We start from the raw sequence: 22,044 nt of genomic DNA on the forward strand, positions 1-22,044 counted from the left end.
TACCGAATCGTGATCCGTATTGCTAGTATTCCAAAGGGCTGGACTAGTTAAAGCGCGTGATTTACCAGTTACAATTAAAGAGTTTGATATTCTGGTCCGCTGAGATGCTTTGAAAAAAAAAATCTATGTATAAGCTTGCCAGTTAAAACTATATGAATATTTTTCACTCAGCCGCGCGCCATGGTTTCAGAATAATTAATTTCGCGCCCAATCATATCAGGTTTCTGGTCTTTGAAAGTTACTGCATAAAACGTCAAAATACCGCCTGTGAAATGAAGAAGACACGAACGAGCGACTGTTTTTTGAAGTTGTTAAATTTGTGGAGACTTCATGACGGATACGGTAGTTTTATTGTGGGTTGATTTTAGACAAGATTTGGGGGCAGGTCAGAGTAGGTAGTGTGTAGTTGAACGCAACCATTCATTCAAAACAGTAAATAAGTTATGGCCATTAGATGTTTTAGATAAATTCATTTCGTTCTGAAATTTGAAAACTTTTTTTCTTCATACTAAATTCATATCAGATCTTCGAACAGGCAACTGCACCTGGCGTAAATCGACACAAAGTTATTACTGAAAGCAAAACTGGTTAGAGGCACTAAATAATCATTTAAAAAGGGGGTTTTGATAGTCAGTGCCGTGTGCACACATAAAAAACAGTTGTCGATTAATCGCAGTCGCCTTAACCCGAAAAATAGTAGCCCGACATCCCTTTTTTCGCTCGACAATTTAGTTAGGATTTCTTAGCGCGTAATATCTTGGTAGCTCAAGAATACGGATAATTTTTAATTTTTTATTTTATTCTAAACTGGCTGGGTTTACAAAGCGAAACTAGTTAGGGTTACTATCGATTAAAAATGGGGGCTCCGATCGTTAATGCGCAGTCTTTTTAAAATTCAGAGTTCATTCTTCTCCTTCGACGCCTTGCTTAAACTTACTTTGGAGGTTGTCCTAACTCATCTCCTGAAGGGCAAGGGTGGAGGATTTTGGGGAAGATCACTAGGGGAGTGTACAAGGTGGAGGGATATAGAAAATTGACAGCCAGTCATCTGCCCATGAGGGGATCAGAAGAATAATACATATACATAGCCTTAAAGGGGAATCGGGTAAACAACTAAAATCCTCCGACCCCTCTTAGGCGTTTAATAATGACCATCCATACGTATATCTTTTGGAACACAACTTTCCTTGAAAGGAGGTTTTCCTGCTTCTCCGAGTTTTGCTCTACTTAAAATACTCAATTGACGAGAATAGGCTCAATTCACATCAACGCAATGATTTACCTGAGATATCCCTTTCCGTTTGCTTCAGAAAGCTTCTTATTTCATCTTGAAAAACGAGAAGTCAAAAGTGGCATAAAAGGGTGATGATTTCCATCTCAAAACATTTATGCAGGTCTGGTAACTGCGCAATATATGAAGAGATGAAGAGTGTAATACACGATTAGGAAATTTTTTTGTGTGCCTAATCCTGTACAGAAAAAAAGGCGCACAAGTCCCGGCGATCTGCGGGCGCGCGCACGCGTGCGAAACGTCTCAACTCACAACAACAATAAAAAATGTAAGAGTTAAACTCTTTGATAATTGTTAGCATTATTTCCAAAACATTAAACTTCTCCTTCAAAATTTAAGCTAAGAGAACGGATTGTAGTAGTAATTCCTACCCTACCCCCAACCAATTTTGTCGCGCTCCAAAAAATTCTTAGCATATGTTAAGCAAAATATCGGTCCGAATAAAAACAAAGATGAGTGAAAATGCAAGATTCACTTGCTCTTTTTTGGGATTTTAAGATTATCCGAGAATATTTGTTGAAAACCCTCAGCCTAAATATTTAGGACTGCTTCACTTTTTTCAGACTATAAGTCTAACGACCACAAGGCGCCAACTCGGCCGACAATGCACGCTGGGTGACGAATTGATCTGAGATCTACCTATTTTCTACCTTTAAATCAGATATTCGTACCTTCAGTTGCATGCAGAAATGGCCCTCTGGCGGCCGAAGAAACGCTAACAAGAAGAACCAAGGCAAAGACGAAGCCGTTCATCTTTTGTATAGAATAACTGTACCACTACAAGATCAAACGCGCAGTATTTTCTTACCAAAGTCGAGGTGAAGACTGAGCAGGCCTTTTTTGTTGGACTTTTAGAAATTTTTTGACAAAACGTTTGCATGAAAAGTAAAGTATTTGATTATGGTCGTGCTTATGTTCTAGTTTTGCAGATAACAACTAATCAACAATCATTTATTCCGTGCACAGCCAGCCATTTTTATTGATAAGTGCGTTTATTATCGATTTATAGTTGTGTTAGCAGTGTAAGAACAATACGCATCTTTAAAGGTATAGAAGTTGAATCAATTGGGCTTTTGTTCTGGTTTAGTGGACTGTAACCAATCCACTATTTTCTGTTATTTGTACAGTTCAGCGTGCAAAGTCCGCTATTTTTATTATCGATCAATTTGTCCAACCAGTTTTGTTGCTCATGTGTTCTTCTGCGTCTGTTTAATCCAGCTTTATAAGCCTTTTTGAAGATATGATACATTTTATTCACCTAGCTTTAGGTAAACTTAGCCCATTTAGAAAAAGGAAAAATTCTTCTGTAATTTTGATTCACCCAGATATTTCGCGCGCTACAACATGCTTGAGTGATCATTTACAAAGCCTTTGTAACGTAACAGGAGCCACCACCCTGGCTCGACTTTTTAACATTTTTAGATCTGTCTTTGTCTTGCTCCAGCTGTGTCCATATATTATTTAGATCCTACCGTGTGACTGCAACTGCTCAGCCATGAAAGGTCTGTTACGAGCATTACGATAGTATCGTTCCCAACACCTTTCATGTTACAGTTACAAGGAAGGACCTGGGTACAAGATCAACACTACCCAAACATACTCACGTACGATACCTGCAGAACTGAAATGTCCTACCACTAAATCCCACTTGGTGGACCGAGTCCCCACTTTGGGATTTGAACTCTTTCTGATATAAATTTCTCTTTTGTTCCAATAATTTGGAATAGTTGGCAATCACGTGAGTGAAAGCGATCTATTATCTGATAATTGCTTAATGTTTTAAAAATAGAGGCATTGTAATGGACATCACGAGATGAACACGCCTCGCTGATTTGGATAACGTTAGGTTAATCTTCGCGTTTCTGCCGAAGATTGCGGAACTTGACAACTTTTCTTCTGTTTACTGAGAATTTGGAAGCTCGATTCGTCAGGGTCCTAAACTTCTAAAGCGGTAAGTTCCATTAATTTTTATAAGGTCTCAAAAAAAAAAAAACGAAAGAACGCTAGGACGATTTTGGAAAAATACTTTCCATTGTTTAAAAGTGGTCCTTTATGTTTGTCTGTTCAAACTTCGAATATTAAAACTGACAAATTCATCCTTTCAAAAAATCCCATATCTCGTTCTTTGTCAATTTAAAGGGCAAAAGCTGATTTTTTCGCAAAAATAGACTGGAGAAAAGTAGAATTCGAGTTGTTTCGCTTTTAATCAAATATGCTAACTGTTCTCTCGTTGCAACTGACTGCGTTGCAAATATATAGAAGATTCCATTTTTCGATTCAGTCGAAAAACTATGTATTGCTTCCTCAACACGGTAGAACCCCACTATCGTTAACTCGAACAGGATCCGACTTCCCTTGGATTTGAAGTCGGTTAACGCAACAAATTTTACTTTTCCTTGGCTCAAATTTACCCTGATAACGTCGTTCGATAAACGTCAAAGTGTCAGATCATAGCTGATTGACACGTCCCATCCTGTAATCGCGATTTTTATGAAAGTAGTAACTTTTATGTGGACGGGACACACCTTGATGAACTATCTAGTTTGAACGTTCCTATTCAACAAACTTAATGTACGAAAATTGAGCACGATCGAATCGTATTTTCGAATTCATGATTCTTCATAAATTATGAAAAGAATGATTGGAATTTCAACACGAGTAAAGATAACTCGGACCTCCTCTAGCTTGAACCGTTTTTTCGTTTCTTTTGGGAGCTCGAATTACCACAGCTCTACTGCAGATTGGTAACTGGAACGGTAGGTAGACATATGTGTATGAAATCACGCGGTTATTTAATTGATTCATCATTACTGATGTAAGTTACATGCTATGCTGATTCGAGCAAAGAAATTGTAAACAAGATCTCACCAGTGCAAATTTATAAAAAGAAATATCAAATTACCGCCTGATACATAATTATCAAATATGATAAATCGGATTCAAAAATGATTCATGTAGTTTGAGGCCGACTATATTATATCTGTTGGTTCTCAAAACATTCTTCACAGATTATCCATCGCTGATTATGGCCTTGATAGGGTCAATGATGCAGAAATCGAAGAAAGGAACATCGAACCGCTGTGTTATATGTGACGAGTTAAATTGCTCTTACAAACTTTTCTTCTCTTTAAGCGTTTTTAGAAAATTCAATTGTCATCTTAGTAAATTACTCTATAACTTGACAATTTACAACATATGCTTTCTGATTTATATTTGCCTTTTTCAATTGTGGGTCTCACAGAGATTATAAGCTTAAAGTTGACCAAAGTTTCTTATCCAATATTGAAATATCAGGATATTCATTTTGCTTTCAGTTACCCAGTCTTTCAAATGCTGGAGGAGTTGGCTTATTTTAAGAAGGATCAATTATTCACAACCAGACCTGATCTTACATTTTCGACTAATGATTTTGAGACACTTTGGGTAGAAATGCAAAATGGATCTCCATGTAACATGTTAATGTGGTGTGATTTACCGGCATCCACATGGTAACATGCAAAACTTTATGGATTTTCTTAACTCTACTATTGAAAAGACTGATAGGGAAAATAAATTCTGCATCATCTTAGGAGACTTTAATCTTGACCTGCTTAAACTTGATTCACCCTCTGATACAGATAAGTTCTCAAATACTTTGGCGTCCTTCAAATATCAACCACATATTTCACAACCTACTCGAATCATTGACCACTCCAAACTTTAATTGACAACATTTTCTTTAATTCTTGGAAACACCCCGCCTTAAGTGGGAATATTATTTATGATATTACTGATCATTTATATAGTTTCCTCATTATCCAAAAATTAACCTCTTTGCCTAACAAGGTTAAGACCTACAAAAGAGACTATTCTAATTTTGATAAATCTGCTATAATTCAAGACATCCATTCAGTTGATTGAGAAGGTGTGCTGCATGCCACTGCTAATCCCGATCCCAATAATATATTTTATTCTTTCTACACCAGCATCTCTGATATAGTTGATGTTCATATCCCTCTTATACAACTCTCTAAACGCGAATTGAGAATGAAATCTAAGCCATGGATAACCCCTGCTTTAGATGCTTTTAAAGGGTCTCAATCAATATAAAAAACAAACTTTTTAAAATATACATTTCAACTATTTATAAGTCTGCTTATTATCACACTAAATTCAAACTCTATACTGAGAAATAAAATTAATCACCTATGAAGAGTATCTAAAAAATATTATTATAATTACTATTTCTATACTAATATGACTGATTCTAAGAAAGTCTGGAAGGGGATAAGACAACTTATTAATCTTAAATCCAGATCTGGCTCTACTCCCACTAATTTATTTGTTGAAGATGTTGAAATTAATGCTTCAAAGTCTAATTGACAGATGCTTTTAACAGCTTTTTTGCTAATATTGGACGTAATCTGACAAAGAAGATTCCTACTGTAAACAAATCGCCTCTTCAGTATCTTGCAGTTCCACCCAATGACAGTTTCTTTCTGTTTCCCACACCAACAGTTAAAATTGAAAATGAAATTACTAGGCTAAATGTCAATAAGTTTACAGGACCTTACAGCATACCAGTTGCTATTTTAAAAATTACCAAACAAGTTATATCTACACCTCTAGAAATTATATTTAATGTCTCCTTTTCCACTGGAATTGTCCCAGATCTATTTAAAATAGCTAAAGTTACCCCTGTTTTCAAAAAGGGTGAGCAAGCAAGTTTAAATAATTATCATCCCATTTCTACTCTCTCAATATTCAAGAAACTGCTAGAAAAGCAAAGGCACAAGAGAATATTAGATTTCTCGGACAAGAATAAATTTATTGCGAGCAGTTTGGCTTCAGTGCAAATCACTCAACTGATCATGCTATTACATAAGTATCATTGACTTGTCATGCAATTGACTGCCAGGAATTTTCTTGTGGTATATTCTTGGATTTCAGTAAAGCTTTTGATACTGTAAATCATAATATCTTGATTGAAAAACTAGACTACTATATGGCATTCGTGGAGCAACCAAAGACTGGTTCATCTCTCATCTTGCCAACAGATATCAATATGTTTCCTTGGGGCAAACTAAGTCTGAACTGCAATATGTCTCTTGTGGTGTTCCTCAAGGTTCAGTTCTGCGCCCCTCATTATTTCTTATCGCTATCAATGATTTTAGTAACTGCTCTGAAATTTTAGATTTTCATGTATTTGCAGATGATGCAAATCTATTTTATAAACATAAATATCTTAAGATCCTTGAATCCAAAGTAAATAATGAACTAGTAAATATTCATACTTAGTTAAGTGCTAACAAACTTTCACTTAATATTGACAAGTCAAATTTTATCATCTTTCACCCTCCACAAACAAAGTTACCCTTTCATGTCAACCTCCATCTTTAAATGGAATGAACCGAAACCAAGAGTCTTCAATAAAATATCTAGGTATTGTAATTGATTCTCATTTATCATGGAAAAGTCAACTAAGCTATATTGCTTTAAGATCAAGCGAAATATTGGGATTCTTTCTAAAGTTCGTTATTATGCGACTTTAGACATTTTGATTAAACTATATTATACTTTAATTAATGCATCCCTTTTTAATCCATAGTTTAATCTCGTGGGGTAACACTAATATTCTTCGACTACCCAGCCTTTGTTTATCTTACAAAAGAGAGCAATGAGAGTGATAACTTTTTCTAATTTCCATGAGCATTAATTCAAGTCCAATATTTAAGCGCTTAAATATTGTTAAACTGCCTGACCTTGTCTTCGTTAATACTGCAGCCTTTATGTATAAATTTTACAATAGACGCCTACCATCTGTGTTTGATACATTTTTCACTCAAGTAAATAAAAAACATAACTACAAAACTAGAAGTGTCTCGAATTTGTCCTACCGGCTATACCTAAAGTAAGAACAAATTATGGAATATTTAATTTAAGGTTTAAGAGCCCCAAAGTATGGAACTCGATAAGAAAAAATTTGAAAACCTCATCACTCTCAAACTTCAAGGAGTCAGTAAAATGCGATCTAGTTAAAGACTATTAGCTACTTAATATGTACTCATTAGCAACTTATGTACTTATTAGCAGTGTATTGTTTTCCGATTTACTGTAATCTAGTCTCCTGTTAATTTCTGTAACCTTTTTAAGTGCTTCTTTATTTTGTGGTTTATAATTATATAGCTGTTACTATTTGCCATAGACATTGTGCTCTTCTTATATATTATTGTTTAGTATTCATAAATAACTCTAACTATTTTAGACTTCCTTCATATCTAATAAACTCCGTTTCTCTTTTCTTTCTTGTGTGTGTGTGTGTGCATTTGTGCTTCAATCTTCTTGCTGACCTGTTATTTAATGCTGATGTTAACTAGCTGCCTGGCTCCGCTAGCCCCCATCGTTATTACAGGCTGCTAGTACTCCAATTTTATTTCTAATAATTTCTTTTAATTTTATAACTTTTTTGCTTAGAGTAAGTATGAATGCGAGTACAAATAAAGATTATCCGTGAACTTGTGCAAATGACGTTTAGTTCAAATCTCTTTTTTCTTTTTCGATTCAAACTCAAACATTCTAGTGATGACAAAAAAACCTGAAATGTTACTGCTTACTCTCGTACACTGGCAAACCCATTTCATGAGAGGCTAACCTGGATTTGTTTGAAACAAGAATTAGTGGGATTTTTAACTTTTTTTGTCTCGCTCCAGCTCCTTTTTTGTACTTAGCATATCACACGCGCTGTGTCCCTATTTCATCCCTATCCACCTACGCTTGTACATTGCTGCAAATTTCTATTTAGTGTTTCAATTAATTTGTATAGCTGGTAATCATGTGAGTTAAAGCGATCTATTGTATGAACCATCTTCTCTTAATTACTTGACGTTGTGGAAATAGAAGCATCGTAGAGGACATTACGAGATGAACACGTCTCGCTGCTTTCGAAATATTTGGTTCTCCTTCGCGTTCCCGTCGATGATTTCAGAACTGAACCACTTTTCTTCTGTTCAGTAAAAATTAGGAGCTTGCCTCATAAGTTTTTGAAACTTCTTGGCCTCGGTATGCTTCATGAATTCTCATAAAGTGTTAAGGAATTCATCGAAGGGATTGTTCGAACAATTTTGACAACTTACTAATAATAATGTGGTTGTCTTCCTGCTCGTCTGTTCGATCCGAACTGCAAATGATAAAGCCAACAGATTTGTTGCTTTCTTAAAACTCTTAAGCATATTGTTCTTTACCAGCTGACCATACTGACTTTTTGGAAAAAAAAACTATTGGACAAAAGTTAAGTTCATACTGTTTTGCGTTGGACTTATTATGCTCACTGTTCTCAACTGACTGTCGGTTACAATGGAAGATTCCGTTTTTCGACGTTAGTATCGATAGTTCATACCGACGAGAGCATATTTTTCCGCTAACTTTTCAAAAAAAGCGGAAAAACTCATTATCACTTCATAACACTGTAGAAATAGGAAATCTTGACCCGAAATATAAACCTGGTGTCGTTTCTTTCTAGGAATTTCTTGTCTAGTGTTCAACCTCGATGGTTTTTCATTTCATCCATCGTACGTGCTGATCATCTGGTTGGACTTTGTAGTTTTTCTTTTGGTGGAGAGGTTAGTCAATTGTTTCTATGTTTAACAGCTAGAGTAGAGGGTGTTTTGACTGGTCCTAAGCTGATGTTTGCACGCACGAAGGGACTCGACTAGTACTTACTACCGGTGCAATCTGTTATTTGTTACAATTGACGTTACGCTACTTAATCACGAGATAAAAGTGCTCTGCTCCCTCAAAAGAATCGTGGTTTGTTAAGTGACGGTTTAAAAACTGAGTAGCCCGGCAGGTTTTCTATGCTTTAAAAGAATGAACTCTTCATGTGAGACTTGTGGTAATGAAACACTCTTTCCTTAAGTTCAGGGACACGAATGACGCGTGAGAAAACTTCAACGTTTGAGTTAAAGTTTTAAGAATTGTCTGAAGGAATTTGTGTGTTGATAGTCGCAAGCCTTAACAGCCGACTGCGCCTCTCTTTGAAAACGAAAGCGCAACGCGGAAGAACCACGTATCAAGAAATGGTCTATTGTTCCGGCTCAATTTCACACATTAAGTAGTAAAAAATAGTCCTTTTGCTCTTTGTAGCGTTGAGGGACTTTGGCCGAAGCAACGCGAAAAAGTTCGTGACTAATCGGAAAAAAAATTTTTAGCATCACAATTTAGCTATTTTGGAAGAGTAGGTAGCGCATGTTTGCACACGACAGGTAAATTGTCACCGGAGTACCCCAAGGGAAAATTCAACGCTGATTTAGCCGCTTCGGAATGATATGGCCAACACATATGATATGGCCAACACATCTACGAATTTTATGGTTTCATGATCCCTAAGTTAATTAATTTTGCTGATTTATTTGCTGCGTTCTCTGTGTCTTTCCTCCATAAGTAATCTTAAATATTCTTAAATTATCACGTCCTTAAATACCAACCCAAGCAAGAATGTTCCCTATTTCTGCATACTAGCTATTTTTATAAGAAGGTTGGTCTTCGAAATCACTTCCACCTAGAAAATATTTTCTTGGCCTCTCAACTGTTGCGTTAATTGCTACTTGTAGATAATTTTTAAAATGTTGCGTAATTTGTCAGTCGTGCCACAATATCACTCCATGAGCTTGCTTTGTGTCTTCGTCGTTTTCCTTCACTACACGGCGCTAAGGATGGGCCGATACGGATTTTCCGAATCGAAACGATACCGAGTAAGAAATTGACGTTTTTCTCCGATATCAATACTGTGACATCATTGAGTCAAATGGTCATTCAGGTGATTTGATTGGTAAAAATATAGAGCTATCTTGCACTGTTAAAGTTATGCAGCGTTCAGTGCTTTATACAAGTGTCAATGAGACAGTTAAAAGTTTAAAACTGGATGAACGACTCGATACTCAATGCTTAATGCCCGACCCCTTGCAATTCACGACCGCTGGCAATTAGCGACAATCTGTTACTCGTGTGCAATGTTTACAACTCATAACATTCTTAAAGTAAGAAATCGTGACTCGAAATTTAAAACCCTGGGTCATTTCTTTCTAGGAATTTCTTTTCAAGCGTTCAACCTCGCTGGCTTTTTATTTCAGCTGTGTTATATGCTGATCACCTGGTTGGATTTCGCGGTTTCACTTCTAGTGGATATTTAAGGTAAAATTTTTCTGTTTCTGTGCTTGTCAATTAGAGTGAAGGGCTTTTTAACCATTTAACTCCCATGAGTGACAAAGACAGAATTCTTCCCTACAATATCAATACGCTATCAGGCAGACACCTTACGGTCATTTAGGGGACTATTAGCTGATTCAATGTCAAATTCTCCCTGCTAATGAGATGTTCGGAATGAAAGGATTAACTGATATCTACACGGTTAAGAACAGCTTTTTCAATAGTTCTTATGCTGTACTGAAAATTCGCCTCAGGCCTCTTTTTCACTAAATTTTTCACGACTCTCGAACGCCTGATTTGGACTCTAATGGAAAGGCTTTTGTGCTGAAGCAAAAGCAATTCTTTTAAGGATTTAGAAAGCAGTTTTCCTGGTGTCGTTGAGAGAACTGCTTTGGGACACTACTTAATATCGGCGCCAGTATAAACAGGCCTACATTATACACTTAATGTATTGTCCCGAGGGAAACAGGTAGCTTTGTTTCCCCGAGAGTCCTGATGTTTCCCTCGACTTCATCTCGGGAAACATCAAGACTCGAGGGAAAACAAAACTAACTAGTTTTCCAAGAGACGATACATTAAGTGCTTTGTTACATATTTAGACTTTCCCTTATAAAATCATATGACAAAAACATACTGTTGTATTCGGCGCGCGAGCAACAACTGTGCATTTGTATCTCGGTCGGGAAACATTTGTGTTTGGTCAGAGGCACTTTGACCAAGAATCAACCAATCACAGTGCTCGTTTTGTTGAGTGAAAGTCTAGGTATATATTTGGCGTCTAAACATGACCTTAATATGTGACGTTATCTTTTTGTGAGAGAAAGGTTTCTCGCCAGTATCGGTTATTGTTTGCTGTTTTTCAAGACAATTTCGCAAATTAGATATTGATGATAACGGCGTCGCTATAATCACTGATGCGGAAACGGAAGAAACGAACGATGAACCATTGTGTTTTATGTGACGACTTCAATTTCTCTTAAAAGCTTTTTCTTACCTTAGAATATTTTAAACTTTTGTTTGGATTTTTTTCAAATTTGAATTTGAACATTCTAGGAGATATGAATCGTATTGGATTGACGTCAATTGAAGAATGCTGATGCATTAAATGAATCAGTCGTAATGAGTTTCCAGTAATTACTAAGCTAAAACACACACCGTAACCACCCGAATTCTTAAATACATGTGGACGCAAGGTGCCAGAAAAGAATGAAGAAAACAATTCGATATATACAATAAAGGTTAATTACACAACACATTACACAAGTGAAGAATACGAGTTTTGTAACAGATACAAATATCACCCACTACATTGATCCTGAGAGAATAAAATAATTATTTACATATCCCTAAATAAATTCTTTAGCGCTTTCTTGACAATATCATTGAACCTAAGCAAGAATGTTCTTTATGATAGCATACTAGTTATTTTTACAGGTCGGTTGGTCTTCGGAAATTACTTCCACCTAGAAAATATTTTTTTGACCTCTCAACTTGTGTTGCGTTATTTGTAAGTTGCAAATAGTTTTTAAAATGTTTAATTTATCGTTCGAGCTACCATATCACTTCACTGGCTTGCTTTGCGTCTTAGTTGTTTCGCCTCAATACACGGCACTTAGATAGGCCGATACGGATTTTCCGAATCGATACGTTACCGTGTAAGGTATTGGACGTTTTTCTTCGATATCCATATTGTGACGTCATTGAGTCAAATGGTAGTTCCAGTAATTTCATTGGTAAAAATATAGGGCTATCTTGCACTGTTAAACTACGTAGTGTTCAGTGCTTTAGAGAAGTGTCAATAAGACAATTAAAAGTTTAAAACCAGATTAAGGACTCAATGCTTCATGCTCAATGCCCGACCCCTTGTCAGGGGTTGGTCGCTGACAATTTCCTACAGTCCGTCACTCGTGTGCACTGTTGTTTATTCCTCATAACATTGTAAAAGTAAGAAATCTTGACCCGAAATCTAAAACCCTGGGTCATTTCTTTCTAGGAATTTCTTGTCAAGCGTACAACCTCGCTGGTTTTTTATTTCACCAGTGGTATATGCTGATCACCTGGTTGTATTTTGCGGTCTCACTTTTCGTGGATATTTAAGGTAAAAATTTTATGTTTTCTTTTTATGTTTCTTTCTTGTCAGTTAGAGTAAAGGGCTTCTTAATTATTTAACTCCCATGAGTGATCAAGACAGAATTTCTCCCTACCATACCAATACACTATCAAGCAGACACGTTATAGTCATTTAGAGGACTATTAGTTGATCCAATATCAAATTCTCCCAACTGACATCGTAAGAATTGTGCAGCAGAGATTAAAGAGAATTGCTAATGAGATCTTGGGAATGAAAGGATTAAGTGATCTCTACATGGTTAAGAGCGCCGAACTTTTCATCAACGAACCTTATACCTCGGTTCCAATAGTTCATATGCTCATTGAAAATTCGCCCCAAGCCTCTTTTCCACTAAAGTTTTAAGGAATCTGGAACGACTGATTTCAACTCTGATGGAAAGGCTTTTGTGCTGAAGCAAAAGCAATTCTTTTAAGGATTTAGGAAGCAGTTTTCCTGGAACTGTCGAGAGAACTGCTTTGGAACACTACTTAATATCAGCGCCTGTATAAACAGGCCTACTGATTATACACTTAATGAATGGTCCCGAGGAAAACAGTTAATTTTGTTTCCCCAAGAGTCCTTATTTTTTCCTCGACCTCTTTTCGGGAAACATCAGGACTCGAGGGAAAACAAAGCTAACTGGTAGAGAGGCATGGTACGTTATTGATCATGAACAAGTCTATGAAATCAAGTTCATAGAGAAAGATGCTTTAATTCAGGTTAGTTTATGACTTTATAGCGTGTCCAGGTTACTGTGCAGCTTAAACATCTTGCGGGAATTATCTTGTGGATTGGCCTTTTTGCTTTTCGATTTGTTCTTTAAGTTTTGTTTGCTGGTTTTTATACTCGTGATTTTTTCGTTTGTTTCTTTCCTATTTACTTTAAATGACATTTATTACCAAAGGAAATAAATTAATTTATGCATCCTGCGCCGCGACTTATCATTATCCCGGATGGGTTACATCCGGAACTTATAATAGGAGATACTTAAACATCCGAATATTTGATTTCGGGCCTCTTTTAGTTAAGCTTCGGTGCAGGGCAAACATTCCCCACCCTATTAACCCGCCCATTGTTTTCGAGCATTCTCAGATGTGCGTTGAGTCCTCATTCGATGGGTGTTTGCCCTCACTTTTGCTGGGATTAGGTTTTTATTTCCGGTTTCACTGTAATTCGATTTGGTATTAAAAATAAACGGCCACTCAACTGAGTGGCTAAATTACGGCAAATAAAGGTTGTCCGTTTAATTCTCCCAGCAAACCGTGCTCATCCCTAGCAATGCACAGTGTACAACACTTGGTTATTGGCAAGCGAGCAAAAGGCATAACTGAGTTTTACAGGAGTTTTTCTTGATTATGCTCACCGTGGTACAGAGATTACTATTATTAAAGGAACAAAACCTTGTAGCAATGATAAAACTGCAGCTATGATTTTAATAAAAGAACCTTTGAAAAGATGTAATAATTTTATATCCTTAGTCCGCAATGGGAAAGTTGTTTCAGGGATATATGGTTCTGATTGAAGATTAACGCTAAATATATCGTAGAATGCAAAAAAAAAAATCGATATTTCATTAAAAAATTGTATGTTAGGATAAATTAGGCAGAGACTTTCACTTTTACTAAAGAGACCTTCACCAGCATATCACACAATATCTCTTAATTGTTCCCTCTTCTCACTCGGAAGAGATATTATTAAACTCGGATCCGCCAGCGGACAAGAAGTGTTCTGTATATTCCATAGGTACTGAATACCTATTTCAAAGCGAAGACAATTTTAAAACACATTTTCAGAACATCAAATGCAGAGAACACCAGCGCATAGAATAAGCTTGCAGAAAAGCTACTTCAACTTTCGACTAAATATTAACATTCAAGTTCTCAATACAATATACATCAAAGGTTGGTATAAATAGTTCATTAATCTACTTGCACTTCTGACATTGTCTTAGTTACTTTGTTTTATATGTACACAAGGATATAAAACACTCTCTTCTCACAGAGCATATGTCAATTGCAAGTGAGTTTAATTGCAAATGAGTTTGATATAACTGTGTTGATTTAATCCAATTTTATGAGCCTTTTTGAAGATCTGATATATTTTATTCACCTAGCATGAGGTAAACTCAGCCCATTTACAAAAATAAAAAATTTGTCTGATTTTGATTCACAAAGATATTTCGCGCGCAAAAACATGTTTGACCTATTTCGTGGTCGTTTACTATGCCCTCGTAATGTAAAGGACGTCTTGAATAGGTAAGAAAAATAACGAAAATCAGTGGTGCTTTTGTTCTGGTTTTAGCAGACTACGACAAATCGACACATTTTAATTACTAACACACTAACAGAGGGCCTGGTTACATAAGCCGGGCTGGCTCGGTTTTACCGAGATCTTGGCGCGTTTGTAATCAACTTTGTGATTCCAAGTCAAACGAGCCAGCATGGTTAGCCGTAATCCTGGTTTTGAGATATAGAGGTCAGGGTTAGGGTTAGGGTTTTGAGATATAGAGGATTTTGAGGATGGGAGGGAGGTTCAGAAAATCAGAAAATTGGAACCATAAGAATATCATAGAACCCTAGCAAGGCCTTAGGTAAGTTTTACTGTGATACAAGCAACATCCTTCCACCCCCCTTTCCCCCCCCCCCCATTCTTGTAGGCGACAAATAATGACCATTCCTTAAAAAGCATTCACCCCCCTCTTCGAAAAAGAAAGCAAAAAAAAAAAAGGCAAAAATATTTCTCTTCGGACAATAATGTTACCATACTGTGTCGTTTATCGATTCGGGGATTTATTTCCAAGAGTTTTCTTTTCTTTTTTTTTTTTTTTCTTATATTCTTAAGATATTTCGATGCAAAATTTGCCACAGTGGTGGAACAAAAGGGTGCGAGGGCAAAAATTAGCATAGTTCTCCCGCGTGTGAGTGTTTGCTGGGCGTTCTCATCATAAAATAATTTCAGTGGTTAAATAGTTAGAAAAGTAATTGGAAGATTTGAAGTTCATAAAGCAACAAATGAACAGCTTTCCAACTTTCGGTCTTTCTTCCAAAGATGGTGATTCAGTTTAAGGCATATTTAACAAGAGAGTATTCAGGTTTATAATCTCTTGGACATAACAAACTCCTCTTCTGAGTTTTCTCGAAGAATAGCATTAAACAAATGTAACTTTATGAAATTCATTTCATTAAACGAGTAGATTTCTATAATTTCCTGACTACGCAATAAGTCACTTTCATGAGAAGGTAAACTGTCTATTGAATTATTGGGCATTTTCAAATCTGTCTTTGTTTCGCTGCAGCGGTGGCCACATGTTATCCCCATCTTAATTTGGTACCCAGATCCCACTGTGTGACTGTAACCTCTTAGCCATGAATGGTCTGGGTACGACGATTGAGATACTATATCGTACACAGACCTTTTACATTACATATTCACCATAGTATCTGGGTACAAGATTAACCCACCCTCGCATAGCTAGATACCCGTAGAACTAAGTGGGCAGAGGAAATGTCCTACCCCTAACTCCCACTTAGTGAACCAGGACGGCGCTCTGGGATTTGAACTCTTTTCTGATATAAATTTCTCTTGTGTTCCGGTAAATTTGGTTGGCTTTTATAGCGTGAGTCTATTGTATTAACCATCTCCTGATAATTACTTAAAGTTTTAATAATAGAGGCACTGTATTGAACATCACGTACTAGCTGTAGCTTTTCTCGAGTAGCAGCCTTAACAATCGTAAGGAAAACAACCGAGACGCTTTATCGGGAAAATGGGGAATTCGAGGAAACGTCCGCGTACTCATTTTAGTCACGTTTACAAGTGACGTGACCGACGAGGTTCTGGTTCCCACTTTTTTTTTCGGTTATGATGTCACGTTCGCGTCAAAGATTTGTCCGATGCTTAAGGTCTATGACGTAACGCCCCGAAAAAAGACATTTGATAAAATCACGAGATGATAATGCATTGCGCCTCCTCTGACTTTTTAGATGAACTCAATGTCCTTGCGTCGAATCCAATAGTCCCTGAAAGTCTTGAGTTGAAATGGTGAGTTAAAAGTTTTCTATTTTAGATTCCAAATATCTATTGAAACGAATGATCAAAGCATACAGTCAGCACTTTCGCTTTTGAGTAGATAGATGCGTCGATTTCTCGTTCCAAACGCCATTGTTTGTAGTTTAACGGACTGATGAAAAGTTTCTGTTGCTTAACTCACTTGGATTCATAAAATATCTAGCCAGTTGTCTGTGTAGGTAGCTATCTGAAAGTCTACCATTATCCCGACCGAAAGTTGCCGCCATCTTACGGTCGGAAAAAACGGGGCTTTATAAAATGCTTAGCACAACGCCAACAAGATTACAATCTACGCCTTCTGCTGAACACAGATTGCTGAAAAAGTGATAAGTGTACGTGACAGTAGTATTACGCACTGTATTTCGATTTCGAAGTTCGGTTCTGACAGGATCGGATCATTCACTTTAAAAACTGATCTTCATGTAAACAACAGCGCCACGATTTGGCTAGAATCCCTAATAACCACCAAAAAGCGTTGAATATGGCAGATGAGTCAACTCCGAACACCTTGGTATTAAATCCCAGTCAAGTCGATAATTACTGTACATGGGTGCCGTCCATTAACGACCCATTAATTATTTCTCGCTTTCAAGCTCTGTTTAAAATATTCTTGTCGACACAAATGATCTTGCCCGCGCTGGCGTTTTATGCGTATAGCAACAAAACCAAATGGTACGAATACAGACTCGATTAAAGCTTGTAGGTGATAACCTCAATTTAAGAGACGCTCTTAAGAGTTTTTCCTTCTGAAAGATGCTTTAGAATTAAAACATGGAAATCATTGAACAGCAGCATTAACGTTTTTGCAAAGATTCTTTCAAATTACAAACAGTCTACATCAAGGCTCTACTAGCGACATAATGATCATAATCATATTCATAAGCACGAACATAACGCTTTTACGTCGCTTATGTCTTAGTGGGAACGTCCAGAAACATAATCATAGGCGCCCTTATGATCAACATAATCATAATCATAAGAAAATGATCGACCATTTTCTTATGATAATGATTATGTCTCTGACTATGACTATGTTGCTTTTCTTTGTTGTGGGAACGCGAAAATCATAACCACATACTGAGAAACAATGACGCAACGGGATCATTGTGTTTTAGCCAATTACAGTTTAGGTCTAGTACTTTCGGGTCAGTTCATTTCAAGATGGCGGCCAGATTGAAGGAAAAGCTTGCGAGTGCAGTTGAAAACCGTTCCCACTAGAACATAAGAAGCTTATGTTTATGTTCGTGCTTATGATTATGATTACGATCGTTATGTCGCTAGTGGGAACTAGGCTTCAATAAAGTTACGGTTGTTTTTTAACATCATTTCGAATTTAAGTTACATGCTATGTCGGGTCGAGCAAATAAATTGGAAACAAGATCTAACAAGTGTAACTTTGTAGAAAGGAATATCAAATTACCGCCTGATACCCATCCAATATGATAAATTGAATTTGAAAACAATTCTTGTAGTTTGAGGCCGGCTATTATCTGTTGGTTCTCAAGACATTTTTCACAGATTATCCATCGCTGATTACGGCCTCGATAGGGTCAATGATGCGGAAATCGAATAAAGGAACGATAAACCATTGTGTTATATGTGACGAGTTCATTGAATTGCTCTTACAAACTTTTTATTCTCTTAAAATGTTTTAAATTTCAATTGTGATCTTTTGAAATTACTCTGTAACTTCTACAAGTGACGTTTAGTTCAGATATTTTTTCTTTCAATTTCAATTCGAACATTCTAAGAAACATTAATCATATTCATTTAACGTCAGTCAAAGAATGTAGATTCAATTAGGTTAAAATTAAATTTCACGCCAGGCTAGAGATGGCGAATAAACCTGACACATCACAGCTTACTCTCAAAAATTGGCAAATCCTTTTCATGACAAGCTAATCTTGATTTGTTTGAAACAAGAATTAGTGGGCTTTTTAACCTTTTTTGTCTCGCTCTTATCTGCACTTAGGATCACACGCGTTGTGTCTCTATTTCATCCCTATCCACCCACACTCGTATATTGCTGCAAAATTTTCTTTTGTGTTTCAATAAATTTGCATGACTGGGAATCACGTGATTGAAAGCAATCTATTGTATGAACCATCTTCTGCTAATTACTTGACATTGTGGTGGACATCACAAGATGAAGACGCCTCGCTGCTACTGAAATATTTCGTTGTCATTCGCGTTTCTATCGATGATTTCGGAACTGAACCACTTTTCTCCTGCTCTGTAAAAATTTAGGAACTTGACTCATCAGTTTTTGAAACTTCTTGGCCTCGATATGTTTCATAATTCTCATAACGTGTCAAGAAATCGAAAGGAACGCTTGAACAATTTTGGCAACGTACCATTACTTTGCTATAATGCAGTAGTCTTTCTGCTCGTCTGTTCGATCCAAACTGCAAATGATAAAGCCAATACATTTGATTCTTTCTTAAACTCTTGACCATTTTGTTCTTTATCATTTTTAAAGGACAAAACTGACTTTTTCACAAAAAAATATCGGAACGAATTAAGCATCATACTCTTTCGCTTCGGACTATAATTATGCTCACCGCTCTCAACTGACCGTGTTAATACAATGGAAGATTCGGTTTTTCGACCCAGTTGAGAAATTGTGCATTGCTTTCCTAATACAATAGAACCCCACTTAATGGAACCTGGTCAGTTTATTCCAATCTCCCGCTAACTCGAGCAAGATCAGATTTCCCTTCGATTTGACGCTATTTTCATCACTCCCAAGGAACTAGAGCTCGGTTGACTCGAACTAATTGTACCTTCCCTTGGCTAAAATTTACCTTAGTAACGTCGTTCGATAAACGTCTAAGTGTCAGAACATAGCTGATTAACACGTACCAACCTTTGATTCCGATGGAGGTGAACTTGGTAACATTTATGAAAACCCAACACATTGACCTAAAATTTGTAAACTAAACCTAACCTTGTTACACTGAATAAAGTTAAGGTTCCAAAAGTGACTGGTGATTATGCAAGAATTGAAAGTACATGACTCGTTACTAGTAATAATCGGGGTCATAGCAATTCAACTTTAATACTGATAGCTCAAACCTTCGCTAACTCGAAACCTTTTTCGTTTCCTTTGGGAGTTCGAGTTACCGGGATTCTTCTCTAGATTGGTAACTGAAACAGTGGTTAGATGTATAAAGTCACACAGTTAATTTATTCATCATTACTGAGGAAAGTTATATGCTCTACTGGATCAAGTGAACAAATTACAAGCAACATCTCACAAGGGCTACTTTACAAAAGTACTACTCGATGTATACTAGACAAGATCGATGGAATTCAGAGACGATTTCTGTAGACTATTGCCGGCTATTATTTGTGGTTAATTTAAGCAAAAAATCGAACAATAGACTGCTAACCCGCTGTGTTATATATGACGAGTTGAACTGCTCTTACAAGCTTTATTTTCCTTGAAATGCTTTCAATTTTAATTTTGATCATATGAAAAAAAGAGTCTATAACTTGTAAAAGTGACGTTTTGTTCGGATTTGAATCCGAGCATTATAGAAGATGTAAATCGTATACGATTGACGTCATTTGAAGAATGTTGATTCGATTACACGAATGAGTTACCAGGTGTAATACGCGATTGTGCTATTACTGTGTCCAAAGGAATGCTGGGATTGGCCGAACCAGTACCAGGGCGCTCAAGTGGCTTGTTGAATCGCACGGCTTTGATCTTTGTCGTTGCTTTTTGAGATGTAGAGCCAAAAAAGCTGTAGATTTCATGTAATTTTAGAGCGAATAAACGAAGATGTGGTTTACGGAATTTTAATGAGACAGACCTAAAGCAGTCACTTAAATTTAAATTTTAAGGCTGCACGGGTAATGAAATCAGCTGCTCCAAAATTTTATTGCCTCTTTGGTCGGTAATGCCGCCTCTTCCTGGCCAATGAGCTTTAAGCGCTCCCTTCAGTTCGAATCTATCTGGCTAACCATCGATACAAACTTCTTGAAGTTTTCTGCATTTTTTATACTCTTGTTGGTGGAGTCGTATTTCTTCCAGTCTTCTCTCTGTAGCTGGTAGACTTTCCAAAACGGAAGCACATGGATTCAGATCTTCTGCCAGACGTTTATCAGCTCTTGTAGGAAACTTTCCTAGAGGTGTTCTAGTTAGAGTACCTGCTGCGACTAAATCCTTCCCTGCGATTTTAACGTGATCTGATGTTCGAGGCATGTCTGTTTAGTCGTGCAATGGTTACTGCATCTCAAGTAAATTAGACTTTTTTGTTAATTGTTGATTTTCTTTGCCAAAACTTGCTTTAAAGGGAAACAGTTTTTGATTTCTTGTTTATTGGATGTGATCTCAGTGATTTGCATTGAGTTCATAAAACTAAATTATTGTTCCGTTCATTTGCATTTCTAGCCTGACTGCATAGAAGGCAAGTTTTGCTTTCTTTTGATTGGTTATCAGCATCTTGAGTTCAATCCACTTGAATATTGTATTGGCTACAGGCATATAATGAGTTCTGCATATTCTCGATCATTTCCTCAATTTTCCAACATGGGACCTTGACGGTCTGATGAGAAAGAAATGTCACTTCCAAGTGAAGCCCCCTTTGGTGCGATTTCCCATACACTAACAAGAGACATCGAAAGAAGGGAAAGTAAGTGCATCCTTGGCACTTGTGGGATATGGAAACGCATCCATGGGCAAGGCGGCAAGTTTGTTGGTACCGGAAGCCTTGTAAAGGGCTTCTTTCTCAAGTGTGATAAAAACATTCATTTGATCACAAGCGACAAGGTTATTACATCTCATGATTTAAGTGATTACTACTTGCATTTCAAGAAATCAAAAGGCAAAGACAAAGAACCGAAGAAACTAGTTAGCATAGTATGCGACGAAGTGATCTTCAAATCAGGCCTCGCAATTGTGCCTGTTGATCCAAACAAATTTGGCATCATTCGAAAACATAGCTCCGGTCTACTGATGTACCGTCCATTCACCATACGCAGTGAAGTAAAGGAAGACTTACGAAATTTTGAATTATACTGCCACGTCGTTGAGCCATCCGCAGATTCATTTGCCATAAGACCATACCAGGTGATGGGGATTGCAGAAGAAGAAACATATGTTGCTGACCACAATTCCAAGATAAAAAGCGCTAGCATTTTCGACATTTATGGAAAAGGCCTTGGAGCTCCAATTTCCTTTACATTCAAAGACGAGGCAGTTGCTGTTGGTGCTCTTACTATGAAGGAAAACGGGCAGATTTCTTTTGTTCTGTTTTCACAGATTGATAGGACACGGAAATTTGCAGGTTGGTAACTTTCGATTAGCTAAACGTATGTGTTTTTGTTTGTCAAGGTCTTAACGTTACCACGAAGAGGCCAAACTTTATTGTTGTTTTCATGTGTC

General features: G+C 36.9%; 1 protein-coding gene across 1 annotated transcript in view; it reads left to right on the forward strand.

Moving 5' to 3' along the window:
• Positions 1-16,327: 16,327 nt before the first annotated feature.
• LOC148730172 (uncharacterized) overlaps positions 16,328-22,044 on the forward strand; it is a 46,944-nt gene continuing 41,227 nt past the window's right edge. Inside the window, exons 1-2 of the mRNA XM_088760830.1 lie at positions 16,328-16,625; positions 21,052-21,946. Of these exons, the coding sequence (XP_088616956.1) occupies positions 21,220-21,946 (727 nt within the window). The 5' untranslated portion in view covers positions 16,328-16,625; positions 21,052-21,219. The remainder of the gene's footprint in view (positions 16,626-21,051; positions 21,947-22,044) is intronic.

The sequence above is a fragment of the Stylophora pistillata genome, chromosome 5 (genome assembly GCF_964205215.1).
Source record: "Stylophora pistillata chromosome 5, jaStyPist1.2, whole genome shotgun sequence".
NCBI classification, from domain to species: domain Eukaryota; kingdom Metazoa; phylum Cnidaria; class Anthozoa; order Scleractinia; family Pocilloporidae; genus Stylophora; species Stylophora pistillata.